The sequence below is a fragment of the Rana temporaria genome, chromosome 5, assembly GCF_905171775.1.
Source record: "Rana temporaria chromosome 5, aRanTem1.1, whole genome shotgun sequence".
Taxonomy (NCBI): Eukaryota; Metazoa; Chordata; class Amphibia; order Anura; family Ranidae; genus Rana; species Rana temporaria.
Genome location: NC_053493.1, coordinates 142,700,728 through 142,724,640, shown reverse-complemented (window position 1 = coordinate 142,724,640; position 23,913 = coordinate 142,700,728). Strand labels below are relative to the sequence as shown.

Here is a 23,913-nt window from a genome sequence, read left to right as displayed (position 1 = left end):
AACTTTCTATGCTGTACTGCCACTCCACTCCACTCCAAGTTTGCACACCGACCCAGTTTGCTGCTTGTGTATCCCGTAACTGAGGGACATTTGGGGCTTTATAGATTGATGGGTCCCACACAGTGCCCCTGAAAACCATATGAACTCAACAATTAATTTTGAGTAAGGGAGGGGGAACTGAGGTTGAATCTGTTCACCGTTTATTTGAGCTCCTGTCGTACCCTTCATTTCAACTCTCAATCCCCCATCACTGTGGACAGATCCATTTAGAATGATTCTGTACTTTTGTACTGTACATGCTGCAAACCTCCCACTTTCTGCACCTGAGAGTCTCTGGATCCCAAGGCAGATTCTCAGACGTCTTTTAGAATTATACCAAATGCAGATACACACTACCTAAACCCCTGCTGGTATTTCCTATGAAAGCTGGGATAGTCTATTGTACAGGCTTTTTGTATGAGGGCTGAGTCATATATGGCCTCTAGCTATAAAAAAATTAAAAAAATTAATGTTAGATAAGTTTGTAGTAATTTTGTATAAGGTTAATAGAGTGCAGTGGTTTATTATGTAATACATATGTATCCTAATAATGTCTCTGTACACCTCTGATACTCAAATGATTAACAAAGCTGTGCTGGGGTATTGTAAAATAATTTCTTCAACTGAAGAGACAAAATCAACATAATTTTTGTGTATAAGGAATGTGTTGATTACATACCAGTTTGCCAAACCATGGAGCATTTTAAGATGAAAACAGGATATTGAAAACTGTATCTATTCCAGAAAATAATTTTCTGATGAAAACAAATAGAAAAATGTCAGGCAGCCATGCGTGGCTTCATATACATTCTCTCATAAGACATTTTACTATAAAATACATTGGATGCATCAGTCAGGTTATGCATGGTGAGGTTTGGGTAACTGGGTAGAAATTCTTTAAAATAATGAAAAAATCATACTTATATAAAATTATGTATGCATAGTTTGTTTAAAACAACTGTTTACATTTTTTTTATGTGTCCAGGGGAGCATCTGACATGTTATAGAGGGCAAGTCTACTTATCAAACTGAGAAAGTAAAATTAATAAACAAATAATATTTATGGTAAACCTGTCATTGTTAACTTTATGACTATACTTAACTTACTGGCAGTTATGCTGAGTTTACTGCTTCTATACTTTTTGAGATACTGACCCAGAAGAAATACTGTATATAGATCAGAAGATTACCACTATGGCCACCATCTACAGCTCACTTCGTCATTCACAACTCTAACCTCTTCACCAATCCCCTATCCAAATCTCTCAGCTCGGTACCCACCCCGCCACATGCACAGTGCAAATATCTGCACTGATCCCCTCTTCATCCATAGTTTCCACCTTTGCATCCAGACCCCCCCCCCCCCGCAGCTCACACCTACATACCCATAATCTACTATCCTTCTCCAGTCCCATCTCTTCTATCCCTCATCCTCCTCCTTCTGTAGTCCCATCTTCACCATCCCATGTCTTCTTCCTCCAGTCCCATCTCCTCCATCCCATGTCCTCCTCCAGTCCCATCTCCATCCTATGTCCTCTTCCTTCTCCATTCCCATTATATGTCCTCCAAATAAATAAGGGTCTGAGTGATGGTGTCAGTTGGATGTGAAGTGGTCTGGGGGGGGAGAAGGGGGCTGACATGTGGTCATATATTGATGTTTATAATAATAAAAACTATTGTGTGCATCTACTAATTAATACAATACATAATACAAAATTGGTATTCAAAGAAAACATCCTCCTGTTATAAGATGTAAATATATATTGATATAATCCAGCCCCTATCACTCTGTATGTCCAGATGATGTGAAATGTATTTATGACAATTCATTTAACCCTTGTGTCCATGCTCCATCAGAAGAAGAAGTGTAAACACACCACATGAACACAGGGTTAGATGAATGGTCATAAATAACCTTCACATTATCTGGACAGAGTGGTTGGGTGATGTTTATATAGATAAGGCTGTGTGCCAGCTTGGGAGATATATGTCACACTGGCTGTCTTTTTATTCTCCTAGTCTCCTTATCACCACAATAACTACAAGACAAATTCTAAAAGAAACTTTGGCAGCTTTTCATCCAAAAATGTTTTACTCAGAAAAAACTCAGCTCGCCTGCTCCCTGTAGAGTGAGCAGCCATCCCAGCCAGCAGTAGCTACAGTGTGCTCCATCCCCTTGCCCCCTCATCACACCACACTGGTGATCGATGGAAGGGGGTTGAGTCAGAGATGTTACAGTGCAGGAGATGGGGAGGGGGAGAAGGAGCTTTGAAGATTCTAAATACATATACCTCAGCATAGTGTATGTATTTAGAAGCAATGACACTGCTGTTGTCCCCACAGTGGCAAGTACACCACCCTCCACTTATCCTGGGCCCTCAGTCTGACCCTGGTCAGAGTGGAGGAGGAGTCTAAACTCCATTGGCTAGGTGTGCTATTGTGATAAGCAGCTGACACCTGTCACAGAGTGCTTCATTGCAGCGCCGGTCTTCAGAGGATATGCGGGGAAGGTGCCCAGAGAAGCTGTCCCCGCTCGGGCCCCTAGGGATGCCTTGGCCCCTTACAGGTGTATGGGCTGTACCCCCCTAATGGTGGCCATGCACCCATGCACTGCACATATGCATCTATGGCAGCACACTCAAATCATGCTCCCAGTAGAGTGACAAAGCGGTGTTGACAGCTCCTGGTCTCTAGTTATGATCAAGAGCCAGTGAGACATTTTCCCCCTAATCTTGTGACCACTATGACCACTGTGACAGCCAATCACAGTGGTCACATGATTGGGAATTCCATCTCACCCCTGCCTTAAGACTCAGTTAAAGGGCCATGGAAGATGGGAAGGGGTTAACAATGAGTTTACATCACATTTAATTGATTAGCTTTAAAGATTTATTTGAGTAGTATTTGAATCTAATCAAATAGCCGCATGTCACAAAAACAATACCCTTTATATAAGTAGACTTTTTTTGTGATCCTAGAATGTAAGTGGTAAATGTTATATTTTGTTGTCGTAAAGTAGACCTTGGTTTCTAACTAATGTTCTGCTTTTAAAAAAGACCTAAGCTCTTCTTTAAAGGTAGTAAGGGTAGTATGCAAAAGACTTAGGCCGCGTACACACGGTCGGTCAAAACCGATGAAAACAGACGGAAGGACCTTTTCATCGGTCCAAACCGATCGTGTGTGGGCCCCATCGGTCAGTTATCCTTCGGTCCAAAAATTTAGAACTTGCTTTAAAATTTAACCGATGGACGCCTAACCGATCGGTCAAAACCGATGGTTAGTATGCAAAAGCATCAGTTAAAGGTCCACGCGTGCTCAGAGTCGAGTCAACGCATGCTTGGAAGCATTGAACTTCATTTTTTTCAGCACGTCGTTATGTTTTACTTCTTTAACCTATGGTGTGTAGGTACATCAGACCATCAGTCAGCTTCATCGGTGAACCGATGAAACGTTCCTTCAGTCCGTTCTCATCGGATGGACTGATCGTGTGTACAGGGCTTTAGGGATTTGGACAATTTTGTATAAGTCCATCTGAATCTGCAGGTAGATTTCAACCCTTGTTTTATAGGGTAGTGTGCAAGGTGGAGTAACGTCACACATAACCTTTAATCTCTGTATTGGTATTTTAAATAAGATCAGTGAGATCATTTGTGCCTACAAGAACAAGGTATAATTAAATGAATGCATACCATTTTGGTCTCTTTTTTGGATAAATAAATAGTTTTTCTCATGAACAACAATACTGAATGCATGTTTGTTTTTCAGATTATTGGAACAATTCCACTCATGCCAAATCAAGTATCATCTAATCAACCAGGAGGTGGAGCTCAGGGACTTCAAGTGCAGCCAATCACACCACAACTACTGACAAACGCCCAGGGACAGATTATTGCCACTGTAATAGGGAACCAGATTTTGCCAGTGATTAATACCCAGGGTATAACATTGTCACCGCTCAAACCCGGACAACAGGTAATGTGCTCTTCTTTTAATAGTGCCTGTTGCTCAATAAAAATACAAGATTTTAGCTACAGTACATTTTGCATTTATTACATTGCAGCTTTTCAGTACATTAAAACAAGTTCACCTGATTGACATTGGTACAACACGTTCATTTTTACCATCTCTATTTTGCTAATTGGATGCCCCAGTGTGCAGCAACTAAGAGATAGATAGAGACCCTCTCCAATCCTAAATTGTTAGGACCGAAAAATAAAATATTCAACCCTCCTATATGATACTGAGAAAGCTGAGAATCACAAATCTCACAAGATGGTGCATCTTTGCAATGTCTTCAGTGCCTCTCCCTAAGATTTCTGTGTTCACCACATACTGACAGAAACAAACCAGAGTCACTGTGGCCAATAATAATTTATATAGGGACCAGATCATCCAGAAAGCAGTATGCTGGACATTCTGAGAACAGAACATTAGAACAGTAGTATCTTTATTTATTCATGTTCACAACTAGTTGTAAGCCATGGAATAAGCAGATCCTCTTGGGGGGGGGGGGGGGGGTATTTCCTCATGAAAGGTTGTCAGCATTAAATACATGAACAACAAATTCCTATTTTCTCTATAAGGAAATGATAAAAGCATGTTTTTATTACTTAATAACATCAGCTATATTTATAACACAAATAGCACATTATTCATTTTAAAGTAAAAAATATCATGACGTTTGTCTTGAAAACAGTGGCGTCATACAGCATAAGCTTGCATAAGCTTGCATATCTGGTATAGGAATTTCTAGCAAGCAGAAAACTCTCCCCAGAATCACAGAATCATTAAGTAGACATTAGAAGACAGCTGATAATGAAGTGCCACTGGCATAAAACACAAACGTGTGAAGGTTATGCTGCAACTAAAAATCAAGAATAGTGTAAGTGAAATAAAAAACTGTATATTAGGTACTTGTGCTCACCCTGTATTATATGGACAGTACACCAATTAATTAAATCAAATCAATCATCAATATCGAACAGTGCTCAGCAAAGGCCTGCATTCCAATTCTTTGGAAGAGCATGGCAGTGCCGACAAGACAACAATGGCTGGACAGAGTAACGGAAATACAGCAGATGGAAAACCTGACTATGGGTATGAGAGAACAGGAGGAGAAATATAGACAGGTGTGGTCGCCATACAGTATATGGAGTATAGAGAGCAGAATCCCTGAGAGGGGGGGGGGGTGATGGCTGGAGGTGGATGGGAAGGGGAGAGAGACATTTGAGTGTTTTTTTTTTCTTCTCTTTTTCTTCCTTTTTTTTTTTTTTTAGAAGGTTGAGAAGGGGGTAGATAACCAGGAGTTGAGCCTGGTATAGGGGGAACAGGTAATCATGTTGGTACAGCTTTAATAATATACAGGGGGATGAGATTGTGGGGTAATCTTAAACTGTATATGAATAGAAATGCTTGTGTGATAATACTGCATATGTTTATGTATGAACTATGACATAAAATAAAAAACAGAGAATTAAAAAAATAAAAAATATCAAACAGTGCTTATAGACCATCAATTGCTATCTAATGCAATACTCCTTAAACCCTGTGAAAAAACACTAAATTAATGTAGACAGAAAAAATAAATAAGAAAACAAAAACACTTTTACAAATCAATGTGGTTCTAAAAGTCCAATCAATTGTGTTCTTCATAAAATTATCCACCGTGCTTGAATCAATTGTGCATCCAGAAATAATATTGTGATTCGTGATAAACCACCACCTTCCAAATGATATGCTTACCAGAAAGCAGAAATAAAAATGCCTGTGTGTGTTTCTTTAACACCCAGTGTATCTCGGTTCCACCAGATACAGAAGTTATGTTCTCAAATTCCTCCAATGTGGCTTCTTAAGTTCTCATAAAAAAACAAAACGACCATCATTGCGCAAGATTCTACATATGGTTTTTATTGTATAAAGTTTTAAAATTGTGCACTCACATCCTTGTGTGCCTTAGGCCTCGTACACAAGACCGGTTAACCAGAGGATAACGGTCTGATGGACCGTTTTCATCGGTCCAAACCGATCATGTGTGGGCCCCATAGGTTATTTAACATTCGGTTAAAAAAAAAGCCAACTTGCTTTAAAATTTAACCGATGGATTGCTAACTGATAGGTCAAAACTGATCGTTAGTACGCACAACCATCGGTTAAAAATCCACGCATGCTCAGAATCAAGTCGACGCATGCTTGAAAGTATTGAACTTCGTTTTTTTTCAGCACGTCGTTGTGTTTTACGTCACCGCGTTCTGACACGATTGGTTATTTAACCGATGGTGTGTAGGCGCGACGGACCGTTGTCATAGGTTAACCGATGAAGCTGACTGATGGTCCGTCGCGCCTACACACCATCGGTTAAATAACCAATCGTGTCAGAACGCGGTGACGTAAAACACAACGACGTGCTGAAAAAAAACGAAGTTCAATACTTTCAAGCATGCGTCGACTTGATTCTGAGCATGCGTGGATTTTTAACCGATGGTTGTGCGTACTAACGATCAGTTTTGACCTATCAGTTAGCAATCCATCGGTTAAATTTTCGGTCCGTTCTCATCGGATGGACTGATTGTGTGTACGCGGCTTTAGACCGGCACTGAGTCTGTCCAGCGTTCCAGTAATGGCCGTTCTGTGTTCAAGCCTTAATGTGAGTGTGGTTCATATGCAGGATATGATGTCAGCATTGCACAAAATAATCCTCTACGCATCTTGCGCAAAACATTCGTCATCCTGCCTTATTACAGTATAAACAACAGTTTTTGCATCCTTGAAACAAGGCAGGATAAAGGAATAGCTAATTAGGAGTTTTTTTTAATGAAAAACTAAATAAATAAAAACAAATTTCGGGAGAAACAAAATAAATTTATTTTTCGGACGAAAACGAAATTACGAAATGAAACATTTCAGTGTGCACATGTCTAATAATAATAGACTAATAGTCTCATTGAAGGCTTATGGTGTCTGTCGAAAGTTCTAAGAAGATTTGACAAGCAGCTAAACTGTACGATGCCGCAATCGTACATTTCCGGCCCATAGGCTATAGAAGAATTTGAATGTTGATTGACTAGTAGTAATAATTTATAAATATAATTATTACTAGTGTCATACAACATTAGAATTCTTGTAGGCGGAACATTCAACTGGAAATGTACAATTGCGGCGTCGTACAGTTTAGCTGCTCCGTCAAATCTTCTTAGAACAATAGACGGACACATAAGCCTTCAATGACAAATTCTACCTGTATTAATTCGGATTTTTGGACAAATGCATTTTTTAACGAAACAAAATAAATAAAAAATAATTTCGGGAGTAACTAAATTAATTCCTTTTTTTGACGAAAACGAAAATTCCAAAACAAAATATTTCAGTGAGCACATGTCTATATAATAATGATTATTGATTATTGCTTGTACAGTATTAACCCTGATTTAAAATTGATACTGTATCTTAAGAAATGCATCAGTTCTGAAAGGTATCTTGATTTTGACAAAGAGCTAACTGACAGATTAGCCACAGCACTGAGATTGAGTATTGTAAGCAATTGCTTGAACTGCACTGAGTGTTGATGGCGGAGAAGCCTCTTTTGCACTAAGATGCCCACATTAATAAAGCTTTATCAATGTATTTAAATATATTTAGCTATTTATATTTAAATAACCCACTTTGCTTTCTTTTGGCTTGTTCTGCTACTCCATAACTCTGGGTAACTGGGTAACATGACCCCAGACAGGACATGTGAAGTATCCAGTCCAGAGTAAATATATATTACTAACCTTTAGTGGCACCACATACAATATACTGTCCTGTCCTTGGCAGCGTCTTATAACATTTATTCATGTCTCTAGAGACACACAGAAAGGTTGGCGGAAAAGATATTTATGAATCTTTAGAAAGGGTCCTATTTTTTATTCAACACCAACAGTTTACCTGCAAAAGTTGAACACTACAAGCCTTAAAAAAGTTTTAATGGAAGACTAATGCCGCATACACACCATCACTTTATGTGATGAAAAAAAACGACATTTTCTGTGAAGTAAAAAACGACGTTTTTGAAACTTCAATTTTCAAAGACGAAGTTGCCTACACACCATCGTTTTTCTCACAATCCTCTAGCAAAGCGAGGTTACGTTCACCACATTTTTCCATTGAAGCTCGCTTCATAACTAGCTTCTGGGCATGCGCGGGTGTAAAAACATTGTTTTAAACAACGTTTTTTGCTACACACGGTCAATTTCTGTGAAGTAAAAAATTACGTTTTGAAAAACGACACATAAAATTGAAGCATGCTTCAATTTTTTTTGGTCGTTTTTCAGAAGACATAAAACGACATTTTCCCCCACACACGGTCATTTAAAGTGACGTTTTTAAAAACGTCAGTTTTTTTCATCACATAAAGTGATGGTGTGTACGCGGCATAAGTTCTTGCAGAGACAAAGATGTTCATCTTAAAAAAAAAACAGTTATTCTTTGGTAATGTCTTGCCTTTATTGTTTAAGAAAAGGCAGCCCAGCAAAGTATAGTTATAAATAATACCTACAGTAAATTACTTTAAGCCCAGTTGCAACTAAACCTTTTTTTTAGAATTGGGGAAGATTAAGACTACTCTTTTTAATGCTATCTTTGTTCCTATTCTGACACCGCTTTCCTCGACAGGAAGTGAGGTGAAAATTTTTAAAGTCTGGTACACACTGATATTTTTTATTTTTTTGTTCAACCCAGTCGGTTGAACGAAAAAGAAGGCCAGCTCCAGTTGGAGCCCTTGTACTAACAATCCAATGTTAGTGCAGCAATCTCCTCCTCTTAGCAGTTGTGTTCTGACAGGGGGGTGGACCCCGTGAGAACACTGGTCAGCGCACTCAGCCATTGCCTGATTGTGATAATTGGGATCCAGTTGGCATACTTGTCCAACAGATGCTGGCCAAGTGGCCAGCTTTTGTCAGACCAGCTGACATATACACCGATAGATGCCTCCAAACATTTGGTTCGTGTGTACTAGGCATAACGGCAACACAGACAGCAATAAAAGCAGACATTCTAAACCTCTTTCAGTCTTGCATTACCTGAGTTGCTGATTTATTTACACCTATCAATTAGGCAGGGATTAGAAAGCTTTTCGCTTATTTTCTGTGTGACACTCAGTAAATGGCAGAGATTGATATCAATTCTAAATTCACTTTGCACGCTATCCAAAACAAAAAGGCATGGCTGAAGTTTTTTGAAGAACTCCCTGCAAGTCAACCCCCTTTCATAGTCAATTCTACTGCTGTAGAAAATTGTCCTAAACTGTCCAAAAACCTTGACAATGCAGCTTACCGTACTTACTAACTATTGCATTCTCTTAAGTCTGAAAAAAGTGCATAAACTTATACTAAATTAATTGCTAAATGCTGTTGCTAATTCTGTCTTGATAAATCATTATACAGCAAGTTAGAATCAGGGCTCCAATGCTTCTAGACCCCGTGGAGGTCTTAGGTCTTATCTCTTGTTACTATAGTTACTCACTTTCAGTTTAGTCTTTTTAGTGTTTAAACAAACATAGGGCCAGATTCACGAGATACAAGAGCGCCGGTGTAACGTGACCCGTTTACGATACACCGCCGCAAGTTTCCAGTTTTAGTGCCCGATCCACAAAGCACTTACCTGTATCGTAAAGACGTCCGGCGCAAGGCGGGCCAATTCAAATGGGCGTGTGCCATTTAAATTAGGCGCGCTCCCGCGCCGGACCTACTGCGCATGCTCCGTTTCGGAATTCCCGCCGTGCTTTGCGCACAGTGATGTAATTTTTTCGAACGGCGACGCACGTAGCGTAATTCCGTATTCCCGGATGGCTTACGCAAACGACGTTAATTTTTAAATTTCGACGCGGGAACGACGGCCATACTTTATACAGCAATACGATTGCTGTGTAAAGTTAGGGCAGGTCAAATAACGACTAACTTTGCGACGGGAAACTAAACTAGCCGCGAAGTAGCAAACGCGAAAATCCGTCGTGGATCGCCATAACTCCTAATTTGCATACCCGACGCTGGTTTACGACGCAAACTCCCCCCAGCGGCGGCCGCGGTACTGCATGCTAAGATCCGACAGTGTAAAACAATTACACCTGTCGGATCTTATGGATATAAGATATCTTATGGATATCTATGCGTAACTGATTCTATGAATCAGTCGCATAGATAGAAACAGAGATACGACGGCGTATCAGGAGATACGCCGTCGTATCTCTTTTGTGAATCTGGCCCATAGATTCTGACATATAGGAGTTGATTTACTAAAACTAGAGAGTGCAAAACCTGGTGCAGCTCCGCATACAAACCAATCAGCTTTTAGATTGTTTTTTCAAAGCCTAATTGAATAAGTTGAAGTTAGAAGCTGATTTGTTACCATGCACAGCTGCACCACAATCAACCCCAAAGTGTTTTAATCTTGGCTTTACAATCCTCTTAAAAATATTTCCTATATACCTAACTGCAATGTATCAAGGCTTCATATTGTAAATATAGAATGTAAATAACCAATTGTATAGTTACATTAAACAAACATTGTAAATAACTATCTAAAGCGGGAGTTCACCCGAATTTTTTTTTTTAACATTAGATTCATGCTCATTTTGTCAAGGGGAATCGGGTAGTTTTTTTTAAAAACGAAGCAGTACTTACCGTTTTAGAGAGCGATCTTCTCCGCTGCTTCCGGGTATGGTCTTCGGGACTGGGCGTTCCTATTTGATTGACAGTCTTCCGACAGGCTTCCGACGGACGCATACATCGCATCACGAGTAGCCGAAAGAAGCCGAACGTCGGTGCGGCTCTATACGGCGCCTGCGCACCGACATTCGGCTACTTTCGGAAAATCGTGACGCGATAGATGCGACCGTCGGAAGCCTGTCGGATGACTGTCAATCAAATAGGAACGCCCAGTCCCGCAGCCCATACCCGGAAGCGGCGGAGAAGAACGCTCTCTAAAACGGTAAGTACTGCTTCGTTTTTAAAAAAACTACCCGATTCCCCTTGACAAAATGAGCATGAATCTAATGTTAAAAATTAACATTTCCGGGTGAACCTCCATTTTAACTGAAAACATTTAGGTGGACTGTATTCACTTTCAATCAGATATATTGGAGAGCCTTATTGGTGATGGTGAACACTTTTTTTAGATCGTGGTTGCTCTTGTTGAATACAAATGTTTGCCAGTACATGTATACAGGCATACCCCACTTTTAAGTACACAACGGGGTTTGTTTATTAAATCAGGCTCACTTCTACATATAAACCAATGAGCTTCCAGGTTTTATTACCAAAGCTTAATTGAACAAGCTGGGGTTAGAAGCTCATTGGTTTCTATGCAGAAGTGAGCCTGATTTTGCGCTTTCCAGCTTTAGGAAATAAACCCCATTGTGTACTTAAAAGTGGGGTATGCCTGTAATTACTATTGTTGGTATAATGCGGTAAAGAGCTGGACTATCTGTCTTTGGAAGGTTTGCAGGCCAGGTTCTTTAGGAGCCTTAGAGCATTGTTAGGAAACATATGGGAATAGAAGTTAGAGTAGGATTCTGCTTTGAATGAAGCATTTCATCTACTGTAACAAAATCACCTTAGCTAATCAGCTGCAGTGTCCATTTTTGGACATCACCCATCATCCATCATATATATGAATCCTATGACTAATTCAACTTATTGTTTGTGCTATATACAAACTTCATGTATCCCTGCAATATAATAAAACAATTGATCTAGCTTCATCCCATATCTGTTGAAACCTTGTCATGTGGCTGACAAGGTGCTCATTCATGTTCATTAACACAATGCGCAACAACAAATCATAGTGCAGCACAATTCATGGTGTCCTTTGCATTATACAGTGGAAAGGTGTAGCCTGTTCCATTTTCATGTGCATTGGGGTAGATTTTAGCCCATTCTTTTTTAAATAGAACAGAATGATTTTATATGAAATTCATACGTGCACCTTTGCTGTCAGAAGATAATTATGTTAGCCCCCACTGCTTACTTCTTCTTTTGAGAATGTTAGTTACCTGACTGTCATATTAACGCTTTGACTTAAAACGTTGCATATACCCAGTGGCGTGGCTAGCCATAGGGGAGACAGTAAACAGATTAAATCCTCCCGCATAAGTTGTACCCTTTTATCTGTAGCAATATGTCCTGTACATCCATTCAAAGTCCAGAATTTATAAAGCGTGTCTGAGCAGTCAGAATACAGGAGACTAAGAACTTAAATCACACTCTGATTAGCTCAGTGAGGAGAGGAGGAGGGAGACAACCCCCATTCACACAGCACACAGAAACAAAGCTGAGGCTGTCAATCAGCTGAAGATACCTCCCTTGTCACCTTTTTTTCTCTTGCTATCAGAAGACATTTTCAGAAGTGACTCATGCTAATTGCAGAGGAAGCAGCAGACAGAAATTACACTTAATGCTCTTAAATAAGACACATACACACTAAAGAGGGATATGTGTTGTTCATATTTCATGTCTGATGATTAAAATCACTTTAAATATTTTCTGAGTCACTAACCTGGAACACAGATATAGTGAGCTCTGGCACCCACAACAAAGCATGACCTTCCTGACAGTAATCCCGAGTGTGGCTCGGGGATAAATTTCAGTATCATTAGCGGTAATCCCGAGCCACACTCGAGATTTCATCTCGGGAACCTAGTGCAGCTTTCTTACCTTGTCCCCAGTATCCTGCAATGTTCCCCTGCTGTGTCTGTGGGCTTTGTCATCTGCCCAATGTCTCTGTGTGGCGGGCTACATTCCCTGCAAGCATTGGGGCAGCAAATTCAAAAAGTGCAAAATTCATAACACATACAGTACACTGTAATCTTACAGATTACATTACTGTATGAATTATTTTCACCTCCCTTTTGTCCCTAGTGCTTTGGCCAGTGCCCTGCATGCACTTTTATATTATATATACTGTTCTTTCTGCCTGGAAACATGAGAATGTCTATGGCAACCAAAAAGGGCCCCTCTTTGTCAAAAGTGATTTTAGACCAGCTAGAAAACAGCAATAGTAAATTAGAACACTTGCAGAATTGAGCGATAGTGAATTGTGAGGAAATTAATTCTATTATTATTTTATTTAATTTTTTCCAAATTATTTATAGTTATTTATTATATTATAATTTATTATTTAGTGTTTCAAACTTTATCATACCTGAGATGTCTACTAGACTCTTGTTTGGACAGATTTAAGTGAGGTATTCGTAAGAATTACAGGCCTACAATATAAAACGTCAAATATCTATGCAAAACAATGTACCGCTTTGAGATGCAAAAATTGACATAATCATACCGCCAGGGTAGTTAAGGCCACAGCATATAATTTAAACAACTTTAAAGATAGGCACAGCCAAACAACTCATGACAGATGTATGTTAAATAGGAATTGTCCAATGAACTGGGAATTTTAACTCTGACCCTTATCCTAAATCATCTCTGTACGCAAAGTAAAGAAAATGAGAAGGAAGGAAAAAAGAAACAGTTTGTTAAAACATTACTCACATTCTGCCATTTATGCATTTATTCATTGTACTTCATCAGCCATTATCGCAAACCTATTAGAAAATGATGTCATACCTCAGTTATTTTTCTTCTTGACACAAAACTAAATTCAGTGCTGAAAAGACTCACTGTTAGAAGTTTCTCATGGTTTTTGTATTATTGATTATATCTTCCTTGAGAAAAATCTAACTTATCTTGTGATATTTTATTTTATCATAACATAACATTTAGAAAGTCTGTAAATGCCAAGTGTTTCATTTATAGAAATTCCCCCTTGACTATAGCAGCCGGTGGCCCTCAATATGCCCCTTGTCAGCATGTTTCACCTCCCTGATTACCACCCAAGGGTGTAACAAAGAGATGTTGTCATGGTGACCATTCTTTTGACACACTAAGTAAAAAAAAATGGCCAGACAGTGGTTAGGATTGGTTTTCCTGAAAGAGTAGAATGATCGCTTAGCCCAGTTAGGCTGTGTTTACGTTATATATTGTACCATGTACAAGGAAAATTTATTATATATACAGTAAACACATTGTATTTTTAATTACCTTCTCATGTATTTAAAGTGAATAAAACACAAGGGGAATGCAAACTTTTGTAAACCCAATAATTTAAGTTATTAAAAAAAACTGTTAAAAGCTTCATATGGTTTAACCTCTTTCCCACCTCTTTTCAGATTCAGTGTTTACGAGACTAAAACAGTTTTTTTTGCTAGAAAATTACTTAAAACCCCCAAACATTATATATATTTTTTCTAACACCCTAGAGAATAAAATGGCAGTCATTTCAATACTTTTTGTCACACCGTATTTGTGCAGCGGTCTTACAAGCGCACTTTTTTTGAAAAAAAAAAAACACTTTTTTGAATTAAAAAATAAGACAACAATACATTTTGCCCAATTTTTTTATATATTGTGAAAGATAATGTTACGCCAAGTAAAATTATACCCAACATGTCACGCTTAAAAATTGCGCCCGCTCGTGGCATGACGTCAAACTTTTACCCTTAAAAATCTCGATAGGCGACGTTTAAAAAATTCTACAGGTTGCATTTTTTGAGTTACAGAGGAGGTCTAGGGCTAGAATTATTGGTCTCGCTCTAACGATCGCGGCGATACCTCACTTGTGTGGTTTGAACACAGTTTTCATATGCGGGCGCTACTCGCATATGCGTTCGCTTCTGTGCGCGAGCTCGTCGGGACGGGGCTCTTTAAACATTTTTTTGGGGGGTTTTCTAATTTATTTTTATTTAGTTTATCATTTTTTACACTGAAATAAAAAAAAAAATGATCACTGTAAACATCCCTTGTAATAGAAAAAAGCATGACAGGTCCTCTTAAATATGAGATCTGGGGTCAAAAAGACCTCAGATCTTATATTTAGACTTAAATGCAAAAAAAAAGAAAATTGAAACTGTAATTTTTTCAAATGACAAAAAAAAAAAATGTTTCTTTAAGACGCTGGGCGGGACTGACGTTTTGACGTCACTTCCGCCCAGCAGAGCTATGGGGACGGGTGGGGGCGATTTTTCCCTCACTCGCAACCCCAGTCAGCTGCCGAAGGGACCCGATCGCCTCCGCCGCTACCAACGGCTCCGGTAAGCGGCGGAGGGCGCGGGGAGAGCGGAGGGAGGGGGGCCCTCTCCCGCCACTGATAATGGCGATCTCGCTGCAAATCTGCCACAGAGACCGCCGTTATCGTGTACAGGACCGCCCACTAAAGAGATGGATATCTCGGTTGTGGCAGTAGCTGCTGCCGTTACCGAGATATCCATCTTTAAAAAGAGGACGTCTTTTTGACACGGGGCGGTGGTCAAGAGGTTAAAAGCAGTAGTTCTGTTCTATTCAGTGCACACATTTGCATCCAGAACCCAGATGAAAACACCAGGTTGGCCTCCATCTTTGTTTGAGGAACAATAAAAGTAAACTGGACAGACAGTGGTTAGAGTTGGTTTTCCTGAAGGAGTAAAATCAAAATAAATCAGTCAGGATGACATCAGAAGTCTGCAAATGGTTGGGCAATGAAGATAGGCATCTTTGGAGGTCCAGGGTTACAGCATGGAGGAAGCCTGCACTAGCAAATAATACAGGGAGTATCACCTCATTCATCATCACCTTGGCAAAATGGGCAGTTAACCCTTGCAGCAGTATCCACAGTAGGATTTCAGCATTAAAAAGTAAAGTGAAGTAGCAATTTTTTTACATACCTTAAGGTTTATTAAGGGACACAGTAATCAGTCATTTAGAGACGTTTAAGTTGCCTTCAGGAGTATATGGACACTGGAAAAAGACATTTCCTGGTATAACCCCTCCCACTCCCATCATGCATCAGTTCTGTTGAAAAGTAGTGTTAGGTGTAAATCGCAAAAAAAAAAACAGGTAGAGAAGTGACATTTCCTTCTGGTGTACAGGAGCTGGACATATGAAAAAAAAATTATGGTTGAGATGAAAGGCCTAAAACACCTTAAGAAGGATGGGAGCTCTGGGCTTCAATACCACCTTTTCCTTGTGTAGGACCAAAATGGGTTCTTTACAGGACAAAGCTGCCAGCTCAGACACATGTCTCACCAAGGTGCTGTTCTAGGGTTGTGCATATTGCATTAATAAGATTCAAAATGGTATCTTTACGCACATAAATATTTAGTTTTGTGAGATTATGCATCTGACAGTGCCTCAACAGCAGAAGCCTGCCACAGCTGAAGGCATATCTGACATATATAATGAAGGACAAAATGTAGAAGTATGCTTACAGCATTTGTGTTCCAAGTCAGAAAATGTAGTTGACATTTTGTCCATGAAATGAATCATAACTGCAGGGAACTCCTCCCTGGAATAGGCAGAAGAGTTGGCCACGTGTTATAGAACTAAAAAAGACTCAGGAGTGTTTTTCGACTCAAGCAGAAGACAACCAACCAAGCTTTCAGTGTCAAGTCCCCAAGGCGTGACACAGGACACTGCAACCCACCCTAGGACTATTAGTTGATCATGAGCTGAAAAAGCTCAATTCAACGGGACTTCTTCACTTGCTTTTGGGATCTGACATGTTAAAGTGCTTAAAAGAGACAAAAAACATCAGGTGAAACCATGGGTGCTCAAAAACCTGCTCTCAAAAGCAGGGGAGGTCCAATTACAATTGGTGACCAGGTCACTGTAGGTAACAGCAAGGACAAACTGTCCAGTCTGTTAAACTTTTATATGAAACCAGCAGGAAAATAGCTCTAATAAAGGTGCTCAGTGGTTCCAATATATAGTACACTGTAGCTCCTGATGCTCAGGCCAGCATACAAAAGTCTTCAGAGATTAAGTCACACCTGAGACTGTGCCATGGCTCTGAATCTGAAAAGTGCTCTGCAGCTATCTAACATAGTACACAGAGGACTGAGAAGCTTCACAAGTAAAGCCCAGTGCTCGAAGATTAAATTTCAGAAAGACTGATAATACACCAATTCAGATAGCTGCATACAGAGACCATGTCAGCAGCATGTAGAGGAAGTCTTCTTGAATGGAAAAGAAAAAGAAACCAAGAAAATTATTTGAAAACGGAAGCATGAAGGGACAGGGAAGGGTTGTACCTGGCTAGCCAACTGCTTTGTTTGCTAGTGTCAAATTCATCAGTGAAGGCTGCAGTCTAACCTAAGTGTTTCTGATTAACTGATGAAGAAGAACGAAAAACATGTGAGCAAATATAAAGGATTTTATAAAATGTTCCAAATTGTATCCCTCTTTACTCATATAAATTACTTTAAATGGCTATGAAAATGTAATCCAGACAGACGTGTATTAAGTCATATGATACAGTAACATCACAGGCCAACCTTTCACACCTGGCTACAATCAATGCATATATGTCTCACAATCGAGTCCATAAAGCTTCCTCTCCATCAGCTTTGAGTGTTGTTTAGTTACTTCATTAATCTAATTAGATTGTAAATGAATGTCAACAGACCCACTTTAAGCAACAAGATGTAAGAGACAAAAAAAGGAAACAATGTTACTGCAATGGCATGGTAATTATACCCTACAGGAAATATTTATGTTCATGTTTTTACATTCTAACATATAGCTCCATCAACCAGCACAGACATCGGTGGGTCCAGCGACATCACAGGCCAACCTTTTGCACCTGGCTCACAATCAGGCATCAATGTCTCAAAGTCCAGTGCGTCAAGCTTCCTCTTCTTCTTCTTCATCTTCCTCTTCTTCAGCTTTGAGTGTTGGTCAGTTAGTCAGCAGTAAGTATAGCTGTTCTATTTACCATTTCCTCTGTCTTGATGCTATTGCATGTGCTCTTTGCTTGATTCCTGAAGTGCTCTTTATACAGCATTCGTAACCTTGACTCTTGAAAAGGTACATTAAACACAATCATTTTAGGTGAGCTACTACATTGCAATGTTGACCACCAATATGGCCACCTAGAGTAAAAGAAAACAAATAAATGATAGATTGTCTGTGACCATAAAACTGGGTACATTTGCAGGATTCTCTTTCTAGAATGTCAAAAACATCTAGTCTGAAATGTGTTAGATAAAGTGGGGAATATATGCTTAAAAATATAGTATGGATTTAGAAATTATGATTTGTGTATGTGTTTGTTTGTGTTTATGCTAGTTATTGGTGGCGTACTCAATGTTAAGTATGGCCGTCGTTCCCGCGTCTAATTTTGAAATTTTTACGTTGTTTGCGTAAGTCGTCCGTGAATGGGGCTGGATGCCATTTATGTTCACGATGAAAACAGTGACGTCCTTGCGACGTCATTTGGAGCAATGCACCCTGGGAGTTTTGACGGACGGGACATGCGCAGTTCGTTCGGCGCGGGGACATGCTTCATTTAAATGAAACACGCCCCCTACTCGCCGCATTTGAATTCCGCGCCCTTACGCCGCGAGAAATACACTACGCCACCATAACCTATGGCACGAATTCGTTGAGGATTCAAATTTATGCCAAGTAAGTTACGGCGGCGTAGCATATCTTAGATACGCTTCGCCGATGCAGATCTTTGTGGATCTGCCCCCAAGTGTTTAATAAAACATATTGCACTTACAGAAAAAACAGGCAAACGGTATCATCTAGGCACGCCAGAGATGAGTAGAAGTAGGTAGTGCTGATATCACACTGCTAGCTCCACCCAACACGTTTCCCCCCAGAAGGCATCATCTGGGATTGGAGTCTCCAATTTTAATGTGAATTATATTGTTTATATATGAAATTATAATTTTCCATTTTGGCTTGCACGTTGCACTTTAAAAATAAGCACAGGTAATTTTGTCATGTATATTGTTTGTATTTAAGCATTTCATTTTAATATATAATATGCAATTTAAATAAGTTGAGGCACATTTCTAAGTGGGATTGTTTAAGACCACCTGTTTGGAGGCAGCGCACTATTAACATTCTTTCAACATATCATACTTACCAGCTCTGTGTGCAATGGTTTTACAGAATATATCTTATTAAATGTTGATGATATGTCATTCAAAAACCACTGAAACAAATATTTAGTGGGATTGGACACAATTTTGAAGTTTTATGATGTTTTCTTGGTTTGCTTGGACATGATAGTAATAAGATACTACGATGACTAAAATCATGGTATGCTTAAGTATCACCATTGGATACAGTTACAGAAAGAGATATTGTATTGTTTGGTCCTTTTTTTTTACCATAAGAGCTAAAATCTGGAAGGGCATTTTGAGTTTTGAAGACATTATTTGTTGTTTCAAATCCTAATTTTAGTTTTACTTTTTTAGGAATAGTATAAGAACATTTGTGAATCTCAGCGAGTAAAGTAATTTTAATTAAAACACAAAGCTATAAAATAATTATTAAATTAATTACTTTTCCCCCCTTGGTTGATATTTAGGTTCCTATACAGAACAAAAACAGTTATAGCCAGATTCAGAGAGACGGGCGCATCTTAAGTTCAGTGTAGCGCATCCCATTTGCACTACGCCGACGTAACATAGTGAGGCAAGGCCAGTATTCACAAAGCACTTGCTCCCTAAGTTACGTCGGCATTGCGCAAATGGCCCGGCGTAACCCCGCCTAATTCAAATTAGGCAGGTAGTGGGCGTGCTACATGTAAAGTAACCGTGACCCCATGTAAATGAGGGCCGTTGGTACCGCGCATGCGCGCGCATGCTCAGAATCACGTTGCAAATATGCTTTCGACGTGAACGTAACCTACGCCCAGCCCCATTCACGTACGCTTACGCAAACGACGTAAAATACAACGGCTGTTCTGTCGTCCATACCTTGCATGGGCTGCGCCATCTTTTTGGTGGTTTATCTTTACGCCGGCGTATGTCTTGCGTAAACGGCGTAGCTTACTGCGGCGGGAGTACTTTTGTGAATCGTCGTATCTTACTCATTTACATATTCGACGCGTTAATCCACGTACACACCCCTAGTGGCCAGCGTGAATATGCACATAAGATACGACGGCGTAGGAGACTTACGTCGGTCGTATCTTAGCAACAGTGAGGCGTATCTCATTTTAGGAATGCGTGCAAAGATATGACGGCGCTCATTCGGACTTACGACGGCGTATCTACTGATACACCGTCGTAAGTCTCTCTGAATCTGGCTATTTTTGCGTTAAATGTGTGCTCTATTCTATGAACAGAGCTGTTCATGTGTTTTTTTAAAACCTACATTTAAAGTACATTTAAGGGCCCCACAGTGTAGTATCATTGAGCAGTGGCGTTGTATAAATTGTCAGCTTTAGGAAACAAATGTGATTACATGACTTACATCAAGTAAGTGTGCAACCTAAAAGCAGTTCTTGCGGAGATTACATCTGTCTTCCACACTGGTGGACTGGATGGTCATTGTCATGGTCCATTCTTAGAAAGGCCCAGTCCTAGTACCACTTGGGGAAAAAGGAGGGTTAAATGATATGGGATGAGTAGAAAGAAAAGTAATGTATTCCCAGGGTAACAGAGGTGCCCTATATGAGATATGAAAATTCAGTTAGAGTGTATTTCTTTTTTAATGAAATATGTAGTAACAAAACACCCATAACACGTTTTCTGTTGAATGGTTAATACTTAAAGGGGTTGTAAAGGTTTGTTTTTTATTTTGTAAATAGGTTCCTATAAGCTAGTGCATTGTTGCTTCACTTAGCTTTTCCTTCGATTTTCCTTCTAAATTTTTTTTTCTTTGTTTTCTTTGTCTGAATTTCTCACTTCCTGCTCCTCCTCAGTAAGGTGTTCAGTAAGCTGTTCTGGCTGACTTTCCACCGCTCAGATGATGGTGGAAAGCTTACTGAGGAGAAACAGGAAGTGAGAAATTCAGACAAAGAAAAAAAACATTTAGAAGGAAAATCGAAGGAAAAAGTAAGTGAACCAACAATGCACTAGCTTAAAGGAACCTATTTAGAAAATAAAAAAACAAACCTTTACAACCCCTTTAAGATAAAAAGTGTAACAGACTCTGTGGATGAGTAAAAAAGGTACAGTAGAAAAAGATAAAGAATAGATTCTGAAACAGCGCATTTATTATGTAACAATATGCAATGTTTGGATATACTTCGATCTAGTTATCCTTTCAGGATATTCCTTCTATCTCCTTCAAACATTACACACTTTTACATAATAAATGTGCTGATAGTCTCAGAGCGATAGGGCCATCAAACATGTACCAACCTCTACAACATATGAAAGATTTAAAAGGTTAAATCCTAGGGAGTGTATTTGGATTTTTATCCCCCCTCCAAAAAAAATAAAAAATACATCCTGATAGTTTAAATAAATAAATAGGTAGAAACGGGCTACTAATATAGATATAAAATGGTGTGTCCGGGATTTGACAGAGGACCTAATCTTTTTGTTTTGTTTTGTTCTAAAATAGTAACTTATACCTAGCAGCATTACTAAGATACATACACCATGAACTCATTGGACCTGAAAAAAAGATTGACAGTTGTGGAGGGATGCAAATTATTGCATGTCATGTCAGATTTTGGCACATTGCAATTTAAAAGAACTAATACTGTATGTCATGGGGCGTATTATTTATACACCCCATACACACATACTAGAAAGTTTAAAAATGGTGTGTTTTTTTAAACATTAATAGGTTGAAATTACTATTGCATACAATGCATGCCTACACTGTAAATAATTATTTACTGACATATCAGTGTGGATGTCCAACCACCTCCTAGAACTTAATGTTTCAAAACAATATTAACTTTTTTATAGTTGCATTGCAACAAAATTCTTTAGCAACCAAAAAATAGTAACCTCTTTTGGCCCTTTTCCTACATAGTACAGGTTCACATATATTCAACAAAGGGTTATCTTGATATGTTTCTATAGCTAAAACTGTGGCATTCTGATAACCATATTGAAGAGAGAAGGCCAGACTACAACTGACCCTTTCGCTGTGTCTTTTTTTGTCTGCATACATTCTGCTGTGTTTGGCTCGGCCTGCTTACTATCAGCTATGTTTCTATTTTCCATTGTTTACTCTAAGCTGCTTTTGTCTGATCCCTGCTTGCCTACTCTTTTATTTTTCCACGTATACCAAACTACTAGCATGTCTGTCTTTTTATCTCTGAACTGCTACTGTGTTTCATCTATTCAAACATTAGATTTGAGAAGACAAGTTTGCTACAATTTTGGAAATGGTGTTAAGGCCTTTATCCACATTGTACATTTTATAATGTGGCTGTTAGGTGCTTAGAGGAGTTTAGAGGAATTAAAAACCCACTGCCACTGCATCCAGGAGCAGCAGCTTTTTGCAGAAAAACCGATTGATACGTGTAAATGCATCTAAACACACGTTAACTCAGGGCACGTTTAGCGTTGGAGTGTTAATTAATATCAATGGCCAGGATAAATACATCTTTTGACTAATTAAATTAATTAACGCCCAAGTGCTTGACGTACCAAGTGTTACAAATGTCAAGCATTTTCTTCTGCCAAAATGTTTCTTCCAGGAGGAAAGGTGTCTAAAGCCCTGTACACACGATCGGATATCTGACGGAATCAAATGTTTTCATCGGATATCCGATAAAGCTGACTTTCATCAGTCTTGCCTACACACCATCGGTCAAAAATTTGACCGTGTCCAACGCGGTGATGTAAAACACTACGACGTGCTGAGAAAAATAAAGTTCAATGCTTCCGAGCATGCGTCAACTTGATTCTGAGCATGCATGGATCTTTGATCGATGGACTTGCACACAGACAATTGTTTTTTTCTATTGTTTTTTATCCATAGGAACATTTTAAAACATGTTCTATTTTTTTTCACAATGGAAAACAAACCTATGGGACCCACACGCGATCGGTTTGTCCGATGAAAATGGTCCATCGGTCTGTTTTCATCAGACAAACCAATCATGTGTACAGGGCTTTACAGAGTTGGAAAAACGTCCAGTGTGATGGAGGTCTTAAATATAGCAGCAGATGAAGTTTGAGCCACGGTGTTTCCGGATAGTGAATTTATGCTTTGAATAGTGTTAAAGAGACAGGTATCTCTAGGGAATAGTAAAATGTGTAGTCTTTTAACAGTCAGTTGAGGACATATATTAAAAACTGAATCCAGGTATCCACTAGGAACACCTAATCAATATCAGAATAGACTACATTATTTATTAGATATTATGCCAGCTTTACATTGATCCACAGGACTTTGGCCACAAAACAGTGTACCTGTGGTTTGCGTGCGGGTTAACTGCACTTTCCTATAAACTTATATTATGGGCCGTATTATTTTTGGTGTGTTTTCTTAAAGCGCGCCAAAACAGCAAGAACTAATAGAAATCTATGGGAAAGCACAGCTAACCTGCACAAAAACCACTGTGCTGCACTCACACTGGGGCCAAAGGGCAGCGAGGCAGTGTGAAACCGCCTTTACATATTTAAGGAATTAGGTAACTTAATGTCAATATAGTAATATGGTGTGTGCTGTTTATTGTAGAAAATACTATGGATGAACAGTTATGTATTACTGAAAAATTATGAATACGTCTACTTGATTGTACATGTGGTGAACATATTGTTTTATTATATTGGTTTAATATTTAGTTATATACAGTATCTTGCATATTTTACACTTGGTTTGTATTCTTAAGCAAATCGCTTATAAATCCTAATAGCTTTAGCTTTCAAAAGATTAGAATTTTTGTACAACCAGCTCTGAGGTTTTTACAGTCCTGCCACAGTGCCAGATGGTAGACCTGACTTTGTTAAGTAGTACATATTGGTGTCCTAACTTTTCTCTGCTGTAGTACAACAAGCTGTTCAAGGACAGGCAGCTGTCGCATTGCCCATCATTGAAAGTGAAACATTTGCATATCTTTGACCAATCTTAACCCGGGGTTTCACATATGTGCGATGCAGGA

The 23,913-nt window shown here is 39.1% G+C and overlaps 1 protein-coding gene across 1 annotated transcript in view; it reads left to right on the top strand.

The window, feature by feature from the left end:
* LOC120940378 (POU domain, class 6, transcription factor 2) overlaps nt 1-23,913 on the top strand; it is a 69,316-nt gene that overhangs the window by 26,885 nt on the left and 18,518 nt on the right. Inside the window, exons 2-3 of the mRNA XM_040353189.1 lie at nt 3,805-4,011; nt 17,623-17,791. Of these exons, the coding sequence (XP_040209123.1) occupies nt 3,805-4,011; nt 17,623-17,791 (376 nt within the window). The remainder of the gene's footprint in view (nt 1-3,804; nt 4,012-17,622; nt 17,792-23,913) is intronic.